This window comes from Sinohyriopsis cumingii, chromosome 6 (assembly GCF_028554795.1).
Source record: "Sinohyriopsis cumingii isolate HCF-2022 chromosome 6, ASM2855479v2, whole genome shotgun sequence".
Taxonomy (NCBI): Eukaryota; Metazoa; Mollusca; class Bivalvia; order Unionida; family Unionidae; genus Sinohyriopsis; species Sinohyriopsis cumingii.
Window position 1 is genome coordinate 141,720,445 of NC_142966.1, and position 23,041 is coordinate 141,743,485.

The 23,041-nt window shown below is 35.1% G+C and overlaps 1 protein-coding gene across 2 annotated transcripts in view; it reads left to right on the plus strand.

Annotated features, from left to right (window-relative positions):
• Positions 1–2,996: 2,996 nt before the first annotated feature.
• LOC149798147 (BTB/POZ domain-containing protein 6-B-like) overlaps positions 2,997–23,041 on the plus strand; it is a 33,676-nt gene continuing 13,631 nt past the window's right edge. The window contains exons 1-2 of one of the 2 annotated variants that reach the window (XM_089963251.1): positions 2,997–3,084; positions 22,592–22,780. In XM_089963251.1, the coding sequence (XP_089819377.1) occupies positions 22,634–22,780 (147 nt within the window). In that variant the 5' untranslated portion in view covers positions 2,997–3,084; positions 22,592–22,633. Of the gene's footprint in view, positions 3,085–16,793; positions 16,854–22,591; positions 22,781–23,041 lie in introns of those variants that run through there. The other variant, XM_089963252.1, reaches the window with a different exon arrangement.

The following is a 23,041-nucleotide window of genomic DNA, read 5'->3' on the forward strand; positions in this document are numbered from 1 at the left end:
GAACCCTTGACAAATTTATTGAGTAAGAAAAACAAGTACCTTTGGACTGAAAAATGTCAGGAGGCTTTTGACAAGTTTACAGCCATACTTAAAAGCGCGCCAGTTCTTACAGCTCCAAATTTTAGCCAATCATTTAAACTGTCTGTTGATGCAAGCGATTTTGGGGTTGGAGAAGTTTTGAATCAAGAAGACAAAAATGGTATTGATCATCCAGTGCGCTATTTTTCTAAGAAATTAAATAAGCACCAAAAATTATTCAACAATCGAGTAGGAATGTTTGACTTTAAAATTGGCATTACAACATTTTGAAGTTTAAATTAGTTCAGCTCCTTCTTCGATTATTGTGTTTAGTTACCACAACCCCCTTACAATCATCGGCAAGATGAAAAATAAAAATTAAAGACTCCTAACGTGGAGTTTCTTGTTACAGGAATAAGATATTGACATCAGGCACATCAAGGGAAAAGATAATTTAATAGCAGATGCACTTTCCCGTGTATAACAGTGTATTTTTTCTTATACACTGTGTGTAATTATTTAGTTTCTTTTAACCACATGTATAATTAATCTATGGTAAAAAGAAACCTTTATCATATAAATCTTTCTTTATTTATGGGGGAAGTGTTACGTATATTTGATTTAATCTATATTTGATTTAATTTAATTGTTTGTAAGTTTTCAAATCTTTTATTTTTAATTTCATTACATGTATTAAAAAAATGTAATTTTGTTTACTAGAAACTTTTCCAGAACATGGTTTGACCTCGACTGTTCCTTTGTAAACACCTAAAGCTGACCTATCTCATGACCTTGATTTAGAAATCGGTGAAAGAAGTAAACAGCTTTCTATATATTTTTATTCTCCAAGTAAAATGATTGGTTTTTATCAAGGTCATACTGGGGCTGAGTGATTGTTTTTATGTAAACAGCCTCCATTTTGCAATTCCGGGCTTTCTGAATTTGTGCAGTAGTTAGTTTTAATAGTGATGCTTAAAGAGATCTTTCAGTTGGGCTTAAAAACACTGGAACGTGAAGGTGTTATTTAGTTGTGACATTTTGGAGTTATATTTTAATTCTTATTCAAATTATTTGGATTTCCTGGAAATATTTGAGTGCTCATACATAATTCTTGGACAAAGACATTTCATTAAATTTTATTCGGAAAGTCAAACACCGCATTATTGTTTGTGAATAACATAGCCCTGTAGACCTTACCACACCATTAAGGCTACAGTATACGTCATCGCCTTCCATCTTGGATATTTCGTCGGGACTCGAACATGAATTCCTTAGAACTTTTCATTACTAGGACTTCTAAAATTTAACTTGTGGATTATTCTTGGATTATTTTTAAATTTGATTCTTTAAAACCGTAAGTTCTTACGTTTTGATTTTTACAGTGTTTTTTTTTTTCTTCTTTTGGGAAATAAATTATTTGTTAAATTTTACAAAGCTTGTTGTTTTCACTCTCTTTACTGTGTATTGGAGTGTAAACACATAACATAAGAATTAAAGCATAACACCGATGTAATGTGATTTTCAGGCGGTTTGGCTCGTTTCCATTACAGTCAGATGTCACAGTTTCTGCAAAACATTTTTGGATCCGGTAGATTAGTTGCATTCGAACAATTTTATCCGTTATGATCACACACAGAGAGTGGAATATGTAAGAAGCAGTACTCATTTAAGGTTTATGATGCTCATGTGTATAACGTAAGAAACAACTATAGGAATTTTGACACAAGTGTAGTGTAAGTACAGGTGTGAACCTGACCAGCAAACTATATATTCGATCAGCTTACAGTAGGACACGGGTGATCATAGAAGATTCTTTCTCTTAAGTCCACGGCCTCATTTTGTCTCAAGTTTTGGACCATATCGAGCGATGCTGTATTTTTCTACAGGAGCAAGTCATTCCGTATATGAGTCCGATGATAAGCACAGTGATTTTCAACGTAATCAACCCGTAGTCGGCTCTGATAATAATGGGAGCTATATTATATAAAATTGCCTTGCAAGTGGATTAAATGAATTTAGAAAACGGGAAAATCAGACAAGAAAGCCGAAGTCATTCATTAACAAACATTGTTCACACAATTAGTCGTGCGTATGTGTCCGTGACATAGCATCCAATGTTTTATTTTCCCTCTCTATTTAATTTCTGAACTAATGCATCTTTGAGCTACCGCTAACATAAAATATCTTTATTTTCTTGAAGGCTGCTGTCAGGCATAATATTATTTCATTTGGTTCGTAAATATAAGAAACAAGGATGAAAGGTTATATTTTTAATTAAGTTATCAGATTAATTTCCAGCTATATCACCACACGAGTGAGTAAGTATGGTACCTCTTTAATCAAACCACATAATAAATAGGCCATACTGCATTCGGAAAAGAGTCATGATTAGAGTTACGGCCACACGAGTAAGTATGGTATCTCTTTCATTAAAACCATATAACTAGGTCATACTTCATTCGGGAAAAGAGTCATGTTTAGAATTATCATTGGGATATCGTCTAAAATACATTATGCCCTATTTGTCAGGTATTCTGTCTTAACGAGAGTAAACCATGCAGCAAGGGGTTCGAAAAGGAATCAATGTTTGCTATATTTCTCGACTGATTCAAAATGGATGCAGACTTTAGTATAAACAAATTTAAATTTCTTGTAAATGAATGATACGTAATCGAAATAGTATAATTTGTTCCTTATTGTCTCCACCGCCTCCGTCATTCATCCTTTTCATGTGTGGCTGGGTGGAGTGCTTTTTCGTTTTGTCAACAATCCCTTTGTAATAAACGTATGACCAACAAACCTACCTAGATTATATAGCAAATAGGGTATTTTCAGACAATCACCATCATATCACATATCTCATAACAGTTTCAAACAGGATACCATTACGAAGAATGCGATACACAAAAGATATCTGGGTGACCTGATTTCCCGAAAATGCATTCATGAACTGTGCCCAATTAATCACGTGATCAGTTATTGATACCGCAGTCGATAAACAAGGATTTGACAGTTGCACAAGTTTTATCAAGTCGTTAGTAAGAACACGGCTGAAATTACATCAAGGTAAGTCAAAATGGTATAAAAAAATTTTTTAATTCTCCATGTTTGTAAATGTCTCCAAATTGTTAAATACGTTTCCTCATTTAGTTAGGTCACTATCAAACTATACAAGTCACATCAGTGGCGTACTAAGGATAAATGGCGCCCGAAGCGAAGATGATGGCCCCAATACCTCTAGTGCCCGTGGTTTAGGTGCTCCAAGACATCTGGCTCCCAGGGAAATCACCCGTCCCCCTCCCCTTTAGTACGCTATAGAGTCACATGCATTTTCTTACAGTTTTGGAGTGCAAGCGCACATTTGACCCAGTATAAATCAACCATTTATTTGCCACCCTGAATGATTGACACTGAGCCTAATTATTCATATCATATAAAATACATGTTCTTTTTGTATCTGGATGTTTGTATTTCTGTAATATTTCATTGGGATCCAAAGAATGTATTTGAATCGTCATTCAGTAAGGAAATAACTGTAATGAAATAGTTCCACCCATTACATAGGTCTGAAAAGGACCCGTTTAAACGGATACCTCGCATAAAGAACGCCTTCGAAGAAATACGGTGTAGTAGTCTATGAATATTGTCTCAAAGTTTCGAACAAGGTAAAAGAAACTGCTAATAAAAATTATTTTTGTGCAATGCATTTCTATAAAGTACATAACACATCATGCTAAAAGAAAAGGAAACAATATTTGGTGGAAGTATTGAATTTACATAAAAATGACATGTACCACTGGACGTATATACACATCCGTCGGCATCAGAAATCTCTACCTGTAGTAACTGATGCATTACATTAAAACTTAATAGAATTTAAGCTTAGTATTTTAATGATATGCTTAAAACAAAAATAACAAAAATAATAATTGTATATGTTTAATACACTTATCATAAAAAGAAATACATTATGAGAGATCCTAAATTTCAAAAATTAACATACAATGTTTGTAATAGCTTTCATTCAGGTTGTGATTGCACATAAACATTACTTAGCATCAATATAATCTGTTAAGACAAGATAATAGAAAATATCATTTACTGGAAACAGTTAAGAAATCAATAATGTGGAACTTGTACAAATACTACACTGATGACAGCAATGTCAGGTGTAATTATTGTCAAATTGTCTCAAGTAAAATCGAAATATTCACTGTCAAGAATTAACTAGAATAGTCATACATGAAAATGATAAATATCAACATGTCAGTCCTCATAACATTCTGTCTCCTCCATATCACAGTCCATGGGATTAGCATTGGTATATTCAGAACCTCGACATTCACCGCAGGCAGGTGAACATTGAAAATTGGTTTTGCTATGCTACAATCAGTCTTACAGTCGCATTATTGCCTTCCGAACTTGAACGTGATAGTAGACACCGAGAGAGTGGTAATTGGCTGTGGAACATGTTGGAGGCAGTGACCGTAGGTCGATAAATCAGCCTCTCACCCGTGACGATATTTGTTTTTTTTTTAGTTTAGAGGATGATATCATCTATTCATTATCTTTTTTTTGGGGGGGGGGGGCACCAGACAGATGTCCCTCCCCCCATTTAAAAAAATGAAAGTTTTTCTTGTGTATTTGTATCCACCGCAGGTGTGTAAGTTTGTTATCTTTTATAAAAAGAATTTAGTTCAAAATTTGTTTATATAAAAATTTTGAGTGGGATATTTTTTGTTCCCTAGTGTTAACTAAGAGGTGGTTCCTCCGACATAGGTTTTGCTCTTAGTCGGAATCTCCTCCCCCTCCCTTTTTTTTTCTTCCTCAGTAACCTTTGCCAGAGGTCGCCTATGTCCTGTGTATGCTATATGTGTTTTGCTATATTGTATTTTTTCTAATTGAGTTTGTGTTAGGATGACAGTGTATCGAATTTACCATGAAGTTTTTCTCCATTTTTTGACTTCAGATTTTTAAGATCTGTATTTTGGAGACAAAAATTTGGTCCGAGTCGGGGGATGAGATGAGGGCTGCAGCCCGCATTGGCGGTGACATCCTTTTATTGGGTGTCTTACGAATTCCCCTCTCGTCCCCCTCCTCTCATCTTCTTATTTTTATTTTAAGTGTTTTGAATTTTGCCGAAGAAAACGGTGCATTATTTTTTTTATTTAAAAAAAAATAAGTCAAGCTAATGTCTCATGTGGGTGATTATGGTGTGTCGTTTTCTCGTTAATCTTTAATGTTGGAGTTGGCGTAGTCCGAGTAAGGAGCCGAGTAAGGAGCCGCATTTTATTTATTTGTATATGCTTCCCTTATCTGCGGACCTACTCCTTCTCCTTTCTTATTTAGAAGTTCAGAAATTTTGAAAGAATATTTGAAATTGAGGTTAGTCCCTTTTGGTTATTAGCAATCTTTGTTGTTCGTTATATTTGTTAGTCCCCCGTGTACTTGCTTTGTTTGTCCATTTCCGTCCTGTGGAATTTTCCGTCGCTCTTCCGATGGCCCTTCCTCTTCGCGTGGCGCCTTGTGACTTAGCCCTGCGGCGTCTGTGCGTCATACTTCTTTTTCCCCTTGATAGTTTTCTATTAGTAGTAAATAGAATTAAACAATTTAAGGTTTGGGATGTCATAGTTTATTCAATTTTCCTTCAGGTCATGTGAGCATGATGCAGACTTCCACCGTGATTCAGATATGAAAGTCTAAATTGTAGCAAGTTGAAATTTAAAAAAAAAATTACTAGCATACTAATTTTTATGTAGCATAAAATAAGCAAAATCTTTTGGGAAAAAGAAAAAAAAACATTGTTTGGATTTATTTGACCGTCGTATTTATTAATTTTGATTTTGTTTATTTTTATTATTATCATTATTATTTTATTTTTTTACTAAGAAGAGGTTGGTTACAAATGGTTATGTTTTTATTTTTATCACATCTATTCATTATAAGCTGCAAAAATTTGCAGAACATTTGGCTGCACACATAGGTTACATTTTATAGACTTATCCGTATTTCTCGCGGCTGTGGACCTATCGTTGGCTGAAGGGTTCTTTTGTAGACATGTACATTATGTTTCAGGAGCAAATCCTTTGTTGTTTTTGTTTTTACTTGTAAATCCACGTGGAATAGCACAACCATCTGTCCTTTGGCCATTTTGAATTTCGCGCTAGATAAATGTCTGTTACCGATTACCGGTATGTCTCTTCAATGTGTACGCAGATTTGTTCCGGAACGATTTGTATGCAGCAAAATTGCACATTTTAATGAACAGGTGGCATTATACCCACATATCGTCCGTCAGTATCAGCTCAGATGGGGAGGGGGTGATTTATCGGACTACAGTGACCTCAACTGGACAAAGGTCAAAGTTTTCTTACCTTCTAACAGAAACGCTTATAACGAAGCAAATCATGGGTTAATTTACCACTGTAAACAACAACCAAGGTTTTTTTTTATCTAGCCAAAACCACATTATCATCATCATCAGAATTAAAATTATTGAAGACCTCTGCATACTCTTCAAGCTGCCTGATCTTCACGAGTCCAATACCTTTTCCAGTTCCATGCAGTTGGGAAGTTGTATCACAACCGAGCAGATCATGAAGGTAGAGAAGATACTAAAACAATACTGCGGCACTGTCCACGTTGATCAATTCCTGTGCCACCATTCCCAAGACAATGCTGCGGAGAGACAAATCTTCATCACTGAATGAGTTTCTTGCACTCAAGACCTGTACCAGTTTTTCGGTGTCTTTGCATCCTCTTTCCTTCCTTGCATTAGATGTATATAAATTTATTCCGACAAGTTTGGGCATAAAGCTGTTTTTCTACTGTACTTTACATGCTACATCTATTACGTTTAGATCAACGGAAGTAGTAATAATGTGGTAGATATGCATCACTGGGGAGAAACATTATCCACTAAGTTTACTTTTAAAGCCGCAGTAGATTGAGGACCGTATGGGAATTAGCATTACGCAGTAGACTGAGGACCGTATGGGAATTAGCATTACGCAGTAGACTGAGGACCGTATGGGAATTAGCATTACGCAGTAGACTGAGGACCGTATGGGAATTAGCATTACGCAGTAAGTTTACATTGGGAGCCGTAGGATAGCATCAGAAGGAAGATTGAGAGCCGTGCTGGAATTAACATTACGTCGTTGGTTTCAATTATACGCCTCTTGACCAACGCACAGGAAATGTAAACCTTGTATCGGGAGGAGACCGAAAAAGGACCACAATCCATTCTTTAATGTTATTGTGATTGGTTACGTCGTGCCAGGCCTGAATGAAACTCCGGTAATTCAAACCATAGATTGTGACTGGTGTCTTCACCGGTTAAACGTGTTGGAGCCACTTTTCAGCATCGGGAATATCCAGGTCACTGGAGATTTATCTGGGCCAGTATTGGCTGACACTCAATGCCTGTAATAAAATTTTCTCACAGGAATCTTGTGATACGATTCATTGATTGATATATTTATTTCTCCATATATTACAAAGAATGCATTCAATATTACACAGAATGTAGTATCACAACTCTATGGTTTTAAACTAAGTAATATAAAAGAGCGAAAACTAACAAGTTTTGTAAAAGTCAACAAAGAATGCACTCCACTTGAATAAAGAGGTGACAATTTAAAAAGAACTTACAGTATTGCGAATTAAATCACATATAGTTCAAAATGGTCTATTACCTGTACTAATTATAAAGTTATAATTAAATTCCAGTAGTATATTTTCCCATTTTTGTTTTTGCAATTTCTTGCCAAATATATATATATATATATATATATATATATATATATATATATATATAGATAGATAGATAGATAGATAGATAGATAGATATTGCATACATGGGATTCAGTCGATGCAGTGTTTATCTTCTTTGTATGTGTGGTTTGTGCATCGACCCCTTCATTAAAAATGGACTCTTCCAGCTTTTATTTGGTGTGAAAGATCACAATGTTTGGAAGATTTTGGCTGCAGTCGCGTTAGAAATTATAAATCAATGAATGAAATAAGTAATTTTTGTGTATATCGGATAATCTTGATACGTTTTCCATTTTAAAATCGGTAGGTATGTACAAGCTGCGGGGGTGGGTGGGCAGAAACTGTAACAGCTCTATTAAAAACGTTTTGAATTCTATATAGGTATATTACATTTTATATAACAACATATATCTTTTCAGCGTAGAATGTACTTTAAACTGAGAACTTTTTGCAAGCGGAACCATTTCTAAAGGAGATTTATACATACTATTGATTTTATCTGGAACAATAAGATGTATCTATAGTGAATAAAGGTTACAACCTACATGAATAAGAGCTGCATGATGCCCAACAAAAATGTCCACTGAATATTCGTTCTAGAGATAATTTTGGTGTAACGATTTGTAATCAATGTAGGCTTACAACCTTCAAACCAGATACCTCGTTGTAATCAATACGTGCTGAACAATCGAACTAGAGGCATTCAGACAGCTTAAATGTAGAGTGCGTTTCAAAGACATAACACGTGTAAAAAAAAAAACAATACACATGGACGTTTGGACGTATAGATACCCATTACTGTTCACTAGTAATGTGTTTTTTTTTCTTCTTCTAGTTAGTGGATCAATTTATTTTTTATTGATTTATTCTTCTGTTTCTCCAGCTCGAGAAATCGAGATGTGGAGGTCTTGATTAAACAGTATGCCCCAATTATTTCTGTTTAAACAGTAATGAGAAAATAAAGTGAACAAAATATCTTAATCTAACTATTCCCTTTTAAAATACACATTATAAACTATGAACAAAGGGCTCGCCTTTACTGATCACTGCCATCTCACTTGTCTGCCTGGGTTTGAGTCTCTGGCTCGGCCAGTGTGGGTATGTGAGAAAGCTTATCAGTAGCTTCCCGTGGGTAGGTGGTTCTTCTCCGGTTCTGCCTACACCAGTTATACTGGCCGCCATGAATAGTCTATCTTGCACTAAAAAAAACTGCGTAAAAGCAAAACAACAAGAACAGTATATTTAATGTTTTACATCGTCATGCATATTTATATGATGAACATAGGAGCATTTACGATACAATTACCGAACGTACAAAACCAAGCTCTCGGGTGTCACAACAGAGCGTAAAGCCAATTTCAATAGTATCTCTATGGTATACTGACGTGTGTTGACTTTGAGCAAATAAGTCTATAGAACCTTGTTGTGTAAGAATCGCGTGCTCTGGCCCTGTAACGTGTAAGTTGGAATTAGTTGGATACTTACAAAGTACTCTTACTTCTACATATTTTCATCGAAGCCTCATATTGTTTGTAAAGGGGCGCTTCTGATAGAGGCATGCATATTGCCTCTCTCTGTCGTACACACACACACATCAGCACGCACCTACCACACACACAAACATACACACGCAAACGTCGCATACTTTGAGACTAGCTACTAGCAACCATAACATGTTCGGTAAGTTGTTTAGAAGTCAAGACGGCATGACAATGGCTTGTATTGTGGTTATATATATATATATATATATATATATATATATATATATATATATATATATATATATATATATATATATATACACACACACAGAAAGAGGGGGGCAGTCAAAAGTCCTTTGCCATTGAATTCTAACATAAAATCATGTGTATGTACTTCACGTAGACTCTGTGAAGTCCCTTTTCATGACAAATGATGCAATCGCTTCATAATTAAATGGTGGTGTAATAGCCATGTAGTAGAAAGGTGAATGATTCATTGGTAGGTGTCTAGATGCGATGTGGAAGTTCTGACTACAGTATTTTCCGGAAGAAGAAACACAGTCACAATACTTGATGTTTGCAGCATGTATGGGAAGCATTCAACATGCCAGAAATATCGTTGTTATTAACATTTTCAGGTCAATGAGTGATCTGTGTACAGAAAGTTACAGTTAAATAGAGATGATTGAGAGATTCATGGATGTTTGAATGGAGAGGAAAAAATCATTACACTCCTCAAATATGATTTATCAAATAGCAAAGAAAAAGAGTTGTCATAGGACAGCCTAGCTAAAATCTTGCAAGAATGAGAGACTTGAACTATAAAAAATTGCTAAAATTAAAAAAGCATGATGTGTAAGTCATAGTGACCTCCTTTTGTAGGATTGGTGTACTGCGCATGGAGTTAATTCCCTTGGGCAAGTTTCACCACTAGACCGTAACTAGTATCTGAAATATTGATTAAAATGTCTAAAGGTCACATTGACCAACTTTAATAGGAATAGTTTTCTATAGATGGAGGCTGATATCATAATACAATTGCATGGCTATTTTGAATAATACCCTAGAAGATGACGCAAATGTTATATTTGCCACAAACAAAATATGTCACAGTGACCTGCTTTTGAAAATTCATACAGAGCAAATATCAACTTCCAGTTTCCGTATTGTCAAGCTCGGTAAATTATGGGTCTGCTACTCGGTAAATTATGGGTCTGACTACCCCTATGTTGGCATAAACTGTAGGGAAATAAATGGCGATGTAATTAGCTTCTAACAGAAATATGTCAGGTTTCTTCCAAGTATATATATTTAATTGATATTGTGTTCTTGACTTTTGTCCATGATCGTGGATTGTGGATAGAGTTTTTGCATATCTGACGTTTGTCCATGATTGTAAGTTGTAAACAAGATGTATACTAATATTTGACTTCTTTCCATTTGAATTTCAAAACATTCTTTTGGGTTGTGGAGATGTGCGTAGATATGGTATTGATAAACAATTAGTTAATTCCTGTATAGATCAGTCTCTGTGACTCTACTGCGTTTACAGTTGAGTTGCTGGAATCAGAAATAGTTCAAGAGGAATTATTTATTTAAATTATTCATTGGAATTACTAAAGTGCTCATTGACTTTGGATTAATACATTACTTTGAATGTTTATGAAGTCATCGAAAGATATTCTGGATTGCATTAGTGGTATATCAGGACATTCAAGGTTATTTGCATATCATATCATTCAAGAAGATTGTAATTTATTGGGAATATTATATACTCTTTGACTTGTGACAAGACACTTATGATTTTTGTGAAATTTAATTCAGTTTGCCTATTATGGAATTAAATTATTTTTTGAAGTTTGCTTATTCTGTTGGTCTTACTTCCTTTCTGTTACATATATTAATACCTAAAGTCGTAACAAAGGGTTTAACAATATTCTGCTACCCGAGAGGCCAAACAAAGAATGATAATATACTCAGCTCCTGTATGAATTCTGTCTAGTTCCTTACACACACAATTCTGCCAAGAATCGCCCTATCTGAAGGTACCTAAAGCATGTTCCTCACTGGCTCTTGGTTTAAGAGAATTGTTAGCATACTGTCCAGGAGAAAGAATGATCATGAATTTTCTTTGAAACAGTATTATGATTGAGTCCAATGCATTATGTCAGTTTCCGATGTTAAGAATCCTCTAGCATTTAAATACCCGGAGAAATAGACGAATAAAGTTCATAATGCAGAATGGGGTCACTAGAGGGGGTCGAGATAATGATGTTAGGAGACAAGCCAGTGGCAATAATGATTTTTCAATTCCGTCTTAACAGAGTTACTTTAGGGGTACTTGCTAAGAGAATTATGTTAAAAATTTCCTGATCTGGAGCAATAATAGCATTTTCTTCTCGGGGATTAGTCAGTGTGAGGCTTAACATAATGCTGATATTTTAAATATCAGCGTATGATTATGGACGGTGTGGACATTATGCAGAAGAATTTCAAATTTTGAAACAGCCACTAGGAGGTTGAGTCTGCGAGCGGGGGCGATTTTAGATAAATCTGAAATAACCCCAAAATCAGAAGAGTAGCATGTCTTAGAATGTATAGAATGTCTTATAATGTTGGTTTATGTGTTTGTGATTATCTTTCCATGCATAGTCCTGCACTGGATAGGGGTTTGAATGGGACACCATGTACTTGTGGTCCCGGGCCAAAGGTAAGAAACTAGTTTGATCTCTACGGTACAACTGTACATACCCTTACTGATCATCAATAATCAGTGCCTATGTTACATGTATGAATGCAAGTATACACGCAGTGAACCAAAGTGTCTATGTTAAATGTATAAATGCAATACAGGGAACCAAAGTGCCTATGTTACATGTATGAATGCAAGTTTAACACAGAGATGATCCATATCGTGGCAATTTTCACATTGAACATCATGCTATTTTGAATGTATATAAACATATGTAAATTGTTCCAAAAAATAAATTAACTACAGTGTTTTAAGTGTATCACATGCATTATTCTGAGTAACTTGAGATGACATCAGTTGAGAACAGACAAGGGATCTATCTTTGGGTAATGTTTCCATTGAATCTTACATACTAAATTTGAATACGGTCAGTTTCTTGCCAGGTCTATCTCTATTTTATTTTCTTCGAACACACACACACACACACACACACACACACGTGCACACACATACAGTGTATTTGGACCTTATGACCTCAAAAGAGCACAGCAGAAACTACACATTTTTAGTACCTATGTTACAATATTATAATTACAAATAGGTACAACTACTTAATCAACTGCCTGTTAAACAAGATATTTGTTACTTTGATTCTTAGTTTTTAAAACTTCAGTAGAAATATAGCAATCGAAAACATTTCTTTACTACTCTAAAACAGTCTCTAAAACATTTGAGAGCACGTGCAAGGGTTTCCTCACACTCTAATGTTGATCAATTCAAATCAGAGTTGTCACGGAATTTACGAATGAGTAACCTGAAATTTCCAATTTCATGTTCAGTGACTTAATTAAAAATTAAATGTGAAGTTTTGGGCAAAGTTTTTAAAAGTGGAAAATTAAACTGCTTGTCCTAGTGGCAATTGATTAACTATCCTTTCCAACCGAATCGGCACACAAATGAGAACTAATATGGCACGCGCATGCCATGTCGTCAAAGCTATTTTTAGAAACAGGGATTTTGTTATACAACCACTAGCACTTTCTAAGTTTCGGTACAACAACCAATAGGATTGAAAATTATTGTTTACTTTTTCTTATTCTTTTTTTAATTATTTATTTTGTAGGGTGTGTGTCTCAGATGTTCTGAGATTTTCTTACTACAGTGATGGAATTTCAAAAGCCTATGAGCGTATTCGTGTGTGTGTGCTACGTACGAATGCGTGTACCAGAGATTTTGATTTTATCATTTAGTGATGTGTACATTGCTGAGATGGGATCGGAAGGCGATGGGTGACGTAGATGTGACCAGCCGACCCGGTTTCGAATATCGAAAGAGTAAAAACTAAAATTTATAAAATCTTGTAATGTATGGAAGCCGTCATTAAAGGTTGTGTCGACATGAGATTAAGAAGACGGATCTTTAAAAATCATAGACATATGAATCATTGTTCACATAATAAAATACTGGTTGCATCGATTAGAACGTTCTCAGGATTCCATGCATACAAATCTTAAACCCAACCCCCAAACAAAAAATGCATACAAATAGTGAGAATTGTTATAGATATATATGTATGGAATTTGGACGTTTTAGGACAACGCTCATACATCCAGATATTTAGGAACCGGACACATTTCGGACAACGCTCCGGTGTTATAGTGGTTAGTGCGTCCGCCTCGGCTGCGGGAGGTCTGGGTTCGATTCCCGGCCAAGTCATACGAAAGACTTACAAAAATGGTACTAGCAGCTGCCTCGCTGGGTGGGACATCATGATGCCACAGTGCTACACATCTTAACGATATTACTGAATTTTTTCCAGCTATTGTAAAAATCCGAGTCACACACACACACACACACACACACACACGGACAGCGCTAATATATTTAGATATTTTGGGATTTGGACATGTTTTGGACAACGCCAATATATTCAAATATTTAGGATTTGGACACGTTTAGAACAACGCTAATATATTCAGATATTTAGAAGAACAGTCGCAAAAGATGAACTGATGCATTCCACCAGGCAAAAACTTTGACAAAGATATGATGTATGGTGGAAAAACAGTATAAAGAAAAGTCCTAAATTATTGTGTATAGCAAAATCAAGAACAGTTTTTAATTTGATAGATGCCTATTATTAGGATTCGAAAAGTAACAGCCACACAAATTTACACAGTTTAGAATAAGTGCTCATTCTCTGCAAATCGAAATTGTGCGTTACATAAAACCTGTTATCCCCATCGATACTAGATATTGCCCCCTTTTGGGCAAAGTAGAGATTTTTCTGCCATTGTACTAAGTATGTATACAGGAGAAAAATCTTATTTAGTAATTTAGAGCAACTTGGATAATTTGTGTTAAGTGCATTAGCTTTAATCAACACATTCTTTATAACAGTGTAACGATATGTTAGTGGGAAACATGCGCCAATCGGTAGTTTTCTTCAACGTCTGAACGCTTAGTTTATTTATTCCATAGGAAAAATAATGTTTATTCTAATATTATTCGCATGAAATTTGTTAGGAATGAGTAGCCTAGTTTTACCGTTTCGTCAGTTTTGGTACAATATGATTTTTTTTATACTATTTGCTCTTGATACCGATTCCTTCTTAAACTGTACATCTTTAAAATATACAAAACCTTCCAGGAAAGTTTATAAGAGATGCTAAAGTTTAAACTATTTGAAGATATATGTTTTTATAGTGATACTCACCTAGGTGTCGCAACATCATATCCAAAGGAACCAACATAATGGCTAATACATGGCTGGCACTAGTATTTTTGAGCAGTCCTTTAGAAATTGCTGAGTGGTACAGTATCGTAGGCCTTGCATGGACGAATAACTCGTAAGGATCAATGAGACATAGGGTAATGTTAGCGGTGAGGAGTCCATCTTGTCTTGCAATGTTCTTCGGACAGATAAAAAAGAAGTCAAAATGGAGGACACTTCGCCTGAATGATTCGGTCTATTTATAAAAGAAGTCAAATTGTAGTGTCTTCAAATTTAGAGCTATTACGGGAAAAGTATCAACTCATTTGATCATTTTACCCCTAATCGGCCTTCCTGCATTCAATTACAAAGGTATACAAGTTAGCAAAATTAAAGATTTCAAGCTCATCGAGAGAATAATAAAATAAAGTATTTGTAAATGATATCTAATACTGGCTACTTTGCCTGCAGACACTGACTAAAGACAGGCTCGGCTAGCGTGGGTACATGAGAAAACCTGCCAGCAGCTTCTCGTGGGTCGGTGGTTTCTTCTCGGGGTTCTCCAGGGTTCTTCCTCCACCAGTTATACTGGCCGCCATGTATAGCCTATCTTGTGCTGAAAAATGGCGTTAAACCCTACAACAACAACAACAACAACAACTGACTACAGAGGTTGAAATACTTTGGAAAGTCGTTGGACTGCAATTACAATAAGCTTCCCACAGAGCCTAGGTTTCAGTTCATTGCAGATGCAGTAAGTCTCCCACAGAGACTAGGTTTCAATTCATTGCAATTGCAGTAAGCCTCCCACAGAGCCTATGTTTCAGTTCATTGCAATTGCAGTAACCCTCCCACAGAGCCTTGGTTTCAGTTCATTGCAATTGCAGTAAGCCTCCCACAGAGCCTAGGTTTCAGTTCGTTGCAATTGCAGTAAGCCTCCCACAGAGTCTAGGTTTCAGTTCATTGCAATTGCAGTAAGCCTCCCACAGAGCCTAGGTTTCAGTTCATTGCAATTGCAGTAAGCCTCCCACAGAGCCTAGGTTTCAGTTCATTGCAATTGCAGTAAGCCTTCCATAGAGCCTTGGTTTCAGTTCATTGCAATTGCAGTAAGCCTCCCACAGAGCCTAGGTTTCAGTTCATTGCAATTGCAGTAAGCCTCCCACAGAGCCTAGGTTTCAGTTCATTGCAATTGCAGTAAGCCTCCCACATAGTCTAGGTTTCAGTTCATTGCAATTGCAGTAAGCCTCCCACAGAGCCTAGGTTTCAGTTCATTAGATAGCTTCTCGATCAGTACCCTGAAAACTGATTATAAATAAATTTTTACGTGTGCATATTTATATATTTAAAACAAATAACAACACTGATATCAATGTATGGTATATCAGATATGATATACAACATTTTGACTATCTTTTTCATCGATCAAAGGTTTACATTGATGGTTGTATAGCATAACATAAGCCTGGTGGGAATTTGGGTTAATGTAAGGTGAAAAGATATGCACACGAACTGGGTAAGAATCTCCGATTCATGTATATGTCTGGTGGTCACACCCATCCAAGTGGATATGTGATGCGATATAAATTCTAGGTGATTTCAAACAAACCGGATTAAATGTGAGTTGCTTTAAGTACTTGGTGATTTCAAACAAGCCATGTGTGAAAGTGGGGTGATGAAAATTCTAGGCGATTCCACCCGAATCAGGTTGTTGTTGTTGTTTTTGCTGTATGGTTTAATGTCGTTTTCAGCACAAGATAGGCTATACATATATAGTATAAATGGTGAAGGAAGAATATATACATTATCATACATATATAACTTTAGATTCGTTCACATACATACATACATACATACATACATACATACATACATACATACATACATACATACATATGTGTGTATATATATGCGGTGGAGATGTGAGCATATACGATAAAACGAGACAGGTAGAAACCACATTGCAAAGTTACTCTAAATGTTAAAAAGAACATTATGCTGTTTTAACTTTTACCTGAAAGGTATGTCGACCTATATTTATTTTTCAACTCGCCGTGTACAAATCACGTGATCAATTCCGAGCTAACGCTTGTGCTTTATTAGTCAGCAACAGACAAGGAATCCATATGTGCTTTTCATTTCAGTCAAAACCTGGAATAATTTTCTGAATTGACAGGTTTGTTGCGGTTGGTCTGCCTTATCTCACCCCCTCTCTGACACAGATGCAAACGCACGTCACATACTTACATATATACCATAACATGTCCTATTTGTTTTATAGATATACCTAAACATGTTCCAGTTGTTTCAATGTCCCGGTAACACGAACCTGCTTGTTTGTGTGGAGGTAATAGGCATAACACTTTCTCTGGGTGAAAAGAAGTGTTCCATTAAGGAAATTTGGAAGTGTTAACCTATTATAGCAAAACTCTTTATAACTCATACATGAAGACTTACCAAGTTTCATTTAGTAATCTTTTGCGATATGTAGACATATCAATAAGCTCTATGGAGATGGCTATCGCTGTTCACATGCAACAACAGAACAAGAAGAGCAAACAAAGACTTACTCACAAATAAAACTGGTCCATGAAAAGGGTTAACTTAGATATATCCAGATCATGCAAATTCAAGAATTATTTTTTCTTTGTACATTTATTTCAGTTTATTTTTCTTGCTACTTTAGGATATTTAGCCATTAATAGTAATCTTAAAAGGTGTAATCTCTCTCTCTCTCTCTCTCTCTCTCTCTCTCATAGCTATGCATTGTTATTTTATTTCCAGCTGTACATATGGAAAACAAAGAATTCTTTTGTGGTCCCAACCAACCCTCCTTCACCAGGAAGATATATCGTTTAGTTTAGTTTGTCTCTTATTCATTGTTATGATTTTGTTCGCTGTTACATGCAGTTATGCCTGTCACTAGTACATTACGGTTTTGGCTTGAGTTTTCTTAGACAGTTCACCTGTGTATGATCTAGCCAGGTATTGGCTTTTCTTAGTTCACTCATTCATGTGTATATAACAACATGTGCTAAGTAACAGTGTGGTGGTATGTATATTTGATTTAATATTATATTTGATTTAATTTAATTTTTTGTTTGTTAGTTTAAATTTTTTTCTCATTACATGCTATAGTAATGTAATTTATTTACTGGATTTGATTTTTTCAAGAAATTCAATTCAGTTCAGCGTCGGTAGCCTAGTGGTTAGAGCGTCCGCCCCAGATGCGGGAGGTCGTGGGTTCAAACCCCGGCCGAGCCATACCAAAGATTTACAAAAATGGTACTAACAGCTGCCTCGTTAGGCACTCAGCATTAAGAGGTTAGTGTTAGGACTGGTCGGCCTGGTGTCAGAATAATGTGACTGTGTGGGACATCATGCTACATGTCTGCGGCTTGATGCCCCAGTGCTAGACATCACTTTAAACTGCATCGTTAAAGCTACGTTACAAATCTAAATCACACACACACACACACACACACAGAGTTAAGTTTGACCTGACTGTTTTTCGTAAGCAACTAATAATAGAAACTTTGTATCTGATGCTGACCTGGTTCCTGACCTTGATTCAGAACCAGTAAGAGTTGAAGTAAACAACTTTATTTTATATTATTTTTAAAAAAAATTCTCAGAGTAAGATTTATAAAGTGAAATCGAGGCGAGACTTGGAATACGTGACAAATATCTGTATCAATTAGGTTGTTTTTTTTTTCTTTTTCTAGTGGAATGACCCACACCCGGGCATCTGTTTTGCATCGTAGCTAGATTTATCATTGATGTTTGAGAAAGAATAGTCATTTCTTGCTTTAACACTGGAGACGTCCAGGTGTTTCATGTTGTGACCAGTTTGTTTTGCTAATTATTTTGTTTTCTTTAAATTATTTTTTTGATTTCAAGCGATTCTTTTTTCTTGGAAACACTTGTGCTCTAAATTAATTCTTGGACAAGGACAGTTATCGAAATTTAAACCGAATTTAAACACTAGAATTTTATTTTCTGTAATTCAGCAATGAACTGTTGATACATCAGTACGATGCTGGCTACAGCTTATGTCATCACCTTCCATTTTGGATTTCATCAGGATTCGAACTCAGTTTCATTAGAACTTTTTATCATTAGGACTTCTATTTTTTAATTCTTGGATTATTCATGGATTATTTTTGGGTTTGATTCGTAAAACCATAAGTTCTTTTTCTCATTTTTACCTTGTTTTATAGGGAAATAAATTATTTGTTAAATTTTACAAAGCTTGTCAACTTTACCTTTTTCTTGATACGTTTTGTAAGAGCATAAACACGTAACAGTGGTTAGTTAGAATATTGTATATTTATATCGTTAGTATTAATATAAGAACATTGTGTTATTGTTTCCTCCACCCCTAAATTAGCCTCTTTTTGGTATAAAGCCTTCATTCAGCTGTTTTGTTATGATGAGCTTTGTTATACAGGGAAGGAAGATGGGTATTTTTTTCTATTCTTGTATATTTACTTGTTTCTCTAAGTTTTTTAAAATTATTTTAAAACAAGGATTTACATGATGTCATTCAGGAAATTTGATGTTATTAGTTCATAACACGACCAAGGAACTAATGATGTATTCATGAGCCGTTCTTGTGTACTTTGACGCTATTTATAAACAATGCTTTAAATATAATTCTGAGACTGCTCCGGTGGCCCAATGGTTAGAGCGTCTGCCTCGGATGCGGAAGATCGTGGGTTCTATCCCCGGTCGAGTCATACCAAAGACTTACAAAGTGGTACTAACAGCTGCCTCGCATGGCACTCAGCATTAAGAGGTTAGGACTGGTTGGCCTGGTGTCAGGACAATGTGACTGGGTGGGACATCGTGCTGCATGTCTGCGGCATAATGCCCCAGTGCTAGACATCACTTTAAACTGCCACACTGCAGACATCGTAGCGATATGATTGAAAAATTGTTTAAGCTACGTTAAAATTCTAAATCACACACACACACACACACACACACACAACTATAATTATGTTATTTATATCTGAAAATAGTAATTGTTTGTAGAACTTTTGTACTTGAAAGAATTGAACTTCATATCGATTACATCCCATCCATGGACGGCTGTAGGGAAGCTGTGTGTAAGCGAATTTCAAGCCTCAGTACTTCATGAAACCTGTAAAATCAAAGTGAAATTTTTAAATATCTCTTATTTTAACTTGTCGAAGTTATTAGTTTGGTCTTTGACTCTCATACTCGTCTTTATCTTCAGCATTTGTGATAATTACTGTAGTCATGTCGCAGCCTTGGCCGTAACATAAAGCAATGGTGTATACAAATATATGCGAACAATAAAGTTGGCTGGGTAACTTCAACGTGAGAAGATGAAACATAAACACATCAAATGGATTCTTGACCAAATACAGATAAACACAACAAATGGATTCTTGACCAAATACATAGACACACATCAAATGGATTCTTGACCAAATACATATAAACACTTCAAATGGATTCTTGACCAAATACATATAAACACTTCACATGGATTCTTGACCAAATACGTATAAACACTTCACATGGATTCTTGACCAAATACAGATAAACACATCAAATGGATTCTTGACCAAATACAGATAAACACATCAAATGGATTCTTGACCAAATACTTATAAACACTTCACATGGATTCTTGACCAAATGCTTATAAACACATCAAATGGATTCTTGACCAAATACTTATAAACACTTCACATGGATTCTTGACCAAATACATAGACACACATCAAATGGATTCTTGACCAAATACATATAAACACATCAAATGGATTCTTGACCAAATACTTATAAACACTTCACATGGATTCTTGACCAAATACTTATAAACACATCAAACGGATTCTTGACCAAATACTTATAAACACTTCACATGGATTCTTGACCAAATACATAGACACACATCAAATGGATTCTTGACCAAATACATATAAACACATCAAATGGATTCTTGACCAAATACTTATAAACACTTCACATAGATTCTTGACCAAATACTTATAAACACATCAAATGGATTCTTGACCAAATACTTATAAACACTTCACATGGATTCTTGACCAAATACATATAAACACTTCACATGGATTCTTGACCAAATACATATAAACACTTCACATGGATTCTTGACCAAATACTTATAAACACATCAAATGGATTCTTGACCAAATACAGATAAACACATCAAATGGATTCTTGACCAAATACTTATAAACACTTCACATGGATTCTTGACCAAATACATAGACACACATCAAATGGATTCTTGACCAAATACATATAAACACATCAAATGGATTCTTGACCAAATACATAGACACACATCAAATGGATTCTTGACCAAATACAGACAAACACTTAAAATGGATTCTTGACCAAATACATATAAACACTTAAAATGGATTCTTGACCAAATACATAAAAACACTTCACATGGATTCTTGACCAAATACATATAAACACTTCAAATGGATTCTTGACCAAATGCAAATAAGCACTTCATATATGGATTCCTGACCAAATACCTAATTGCTCTTGGCAAGTAATGCTTCCTGCGGTTTTGCACACGGTTAAGAAACAAACAAAAAGATTAAACCACGGATAAATAAAATTAACCACTCAAATCCGTACAACCAGACAGAGGATTCTTTATTAATACGCCTCTCAGCAAGAAAACAATCGAGGTGTATAAGTAAGCTCATTTTAAGCAAAACTATCACTGAAAGACTCAGCGATTCATTTAAGGCAAATACAAACGAGTACAGGTTTTGGTATGGTAGTAATTCCTATGAATGTTTCAATGATATTGAACCTGACACAGAGAATATTAGCATTAGAAAAAGATCGACAATTACGTTTTTTCAAAAAGCAAGACTTTAAGGATCCTACATATCAAACAGTATACATCTGAAGTAGAAAAATGGAAAAAATGAATTAGATTTAGATGAATGTATGTTTGATATAGTGAAAACCGCATATAGACAGGAAATAAGCAAAATGTACAAATACAGATTTCTGACATGATTGAATATTTATCATTGCACGTAGATAGTAATGGTCATTTGAAAAAAAGCATATTACACAGCTATTGTTTCGATAATGATTATTTATAAGTTATAAATAGTTTGTTTACTTAGGCTTCAGTTGTAGTCCTAGCCTGATCATGACTTTAGAATGGTCGAGAAAATGAACCTATTTATAGTTTGGGGTTACTTTCCTCTGGGATGATTGAGATCTAAAAGCGACATAGTCAGTATGGGGACGTATTGCGAAATAGAGTCTTTGGGATTGTATAAGGAAGACGAAGTGAACAATTGTTCATTCCTAATCTTATTCCTGTTTCTCATTTTAGTTTGCATTAATATTTACTGTTGTGTTTAGATTTGATTTGGGAGGAATCATTTTTGAAAATTATTTATGGGAATTTACAGAATGCTCATTATCGCTTGAACTAAATCACTATTTTGGGATTATTGTAAATTCATTCAAAGACATTCTGTATTACATATTGTTATACAGCAAGACCGTTGGCACATCGGTACATTCAAGGTTATCGGTATATCAGAACATTCAAGACCTGGAATTCATTAGGAATACTCTATTCCTTTGGATACATGATTGAACGTTGTTTTTGTTTCGCTTTAATTCACAATACTGTAATTTACTCTAAAATGTTGATTTTAAAACTTAGAGAATTAAATTATTTCTTGAATTTTAGCGATTTTGTCGTCGGTTTTTATTTTTCTGTTACTTAGTTTAAGACTATAGAATCGTAGCAATATTTTATTTGCAACAGCTATGTTCAGTGTTTATTTTTGCTCTTCCAGATCTTGATAAATGGAGTTGTTATTATTTGTATCTTCTATAAATGGCAACTCTTTTTTGCAGGTGTGCTGTCTCCATTTCATCGCTATTGAAATAACCGCAATAATGGCTGAAGGTGGAGAAGATTTTGAAACAACGATAAAGAATGTTCGGCCTTTTTTATCTGATGCTGTACAAATATCAAATTTAGAAGTCGAAACAGATGTTGGTGATACTATAGAACTTACTAATAGTTCTGAAGAGCAAAGTAGTGTAAGTGTTTATACTGACAGTCATATATGCCACGAATTGAAATTAAATTGGAGAAACAATTTCGTAAATTTAGATTATAAAGTAGAATTGGATTTTGTGAGCAAATATGTTTGATGCATAGATAGAGATGGTTATGGTTAAATTCTAACTCCGCTACATTCACCGTCTACTCCTCCTACTCAGTTTGCTTCTACTATTCCCATACCTCCTTCTGCTGCAGGCAAATCATTCTTGACCCGATGACAAGTGAAATGAAACCTT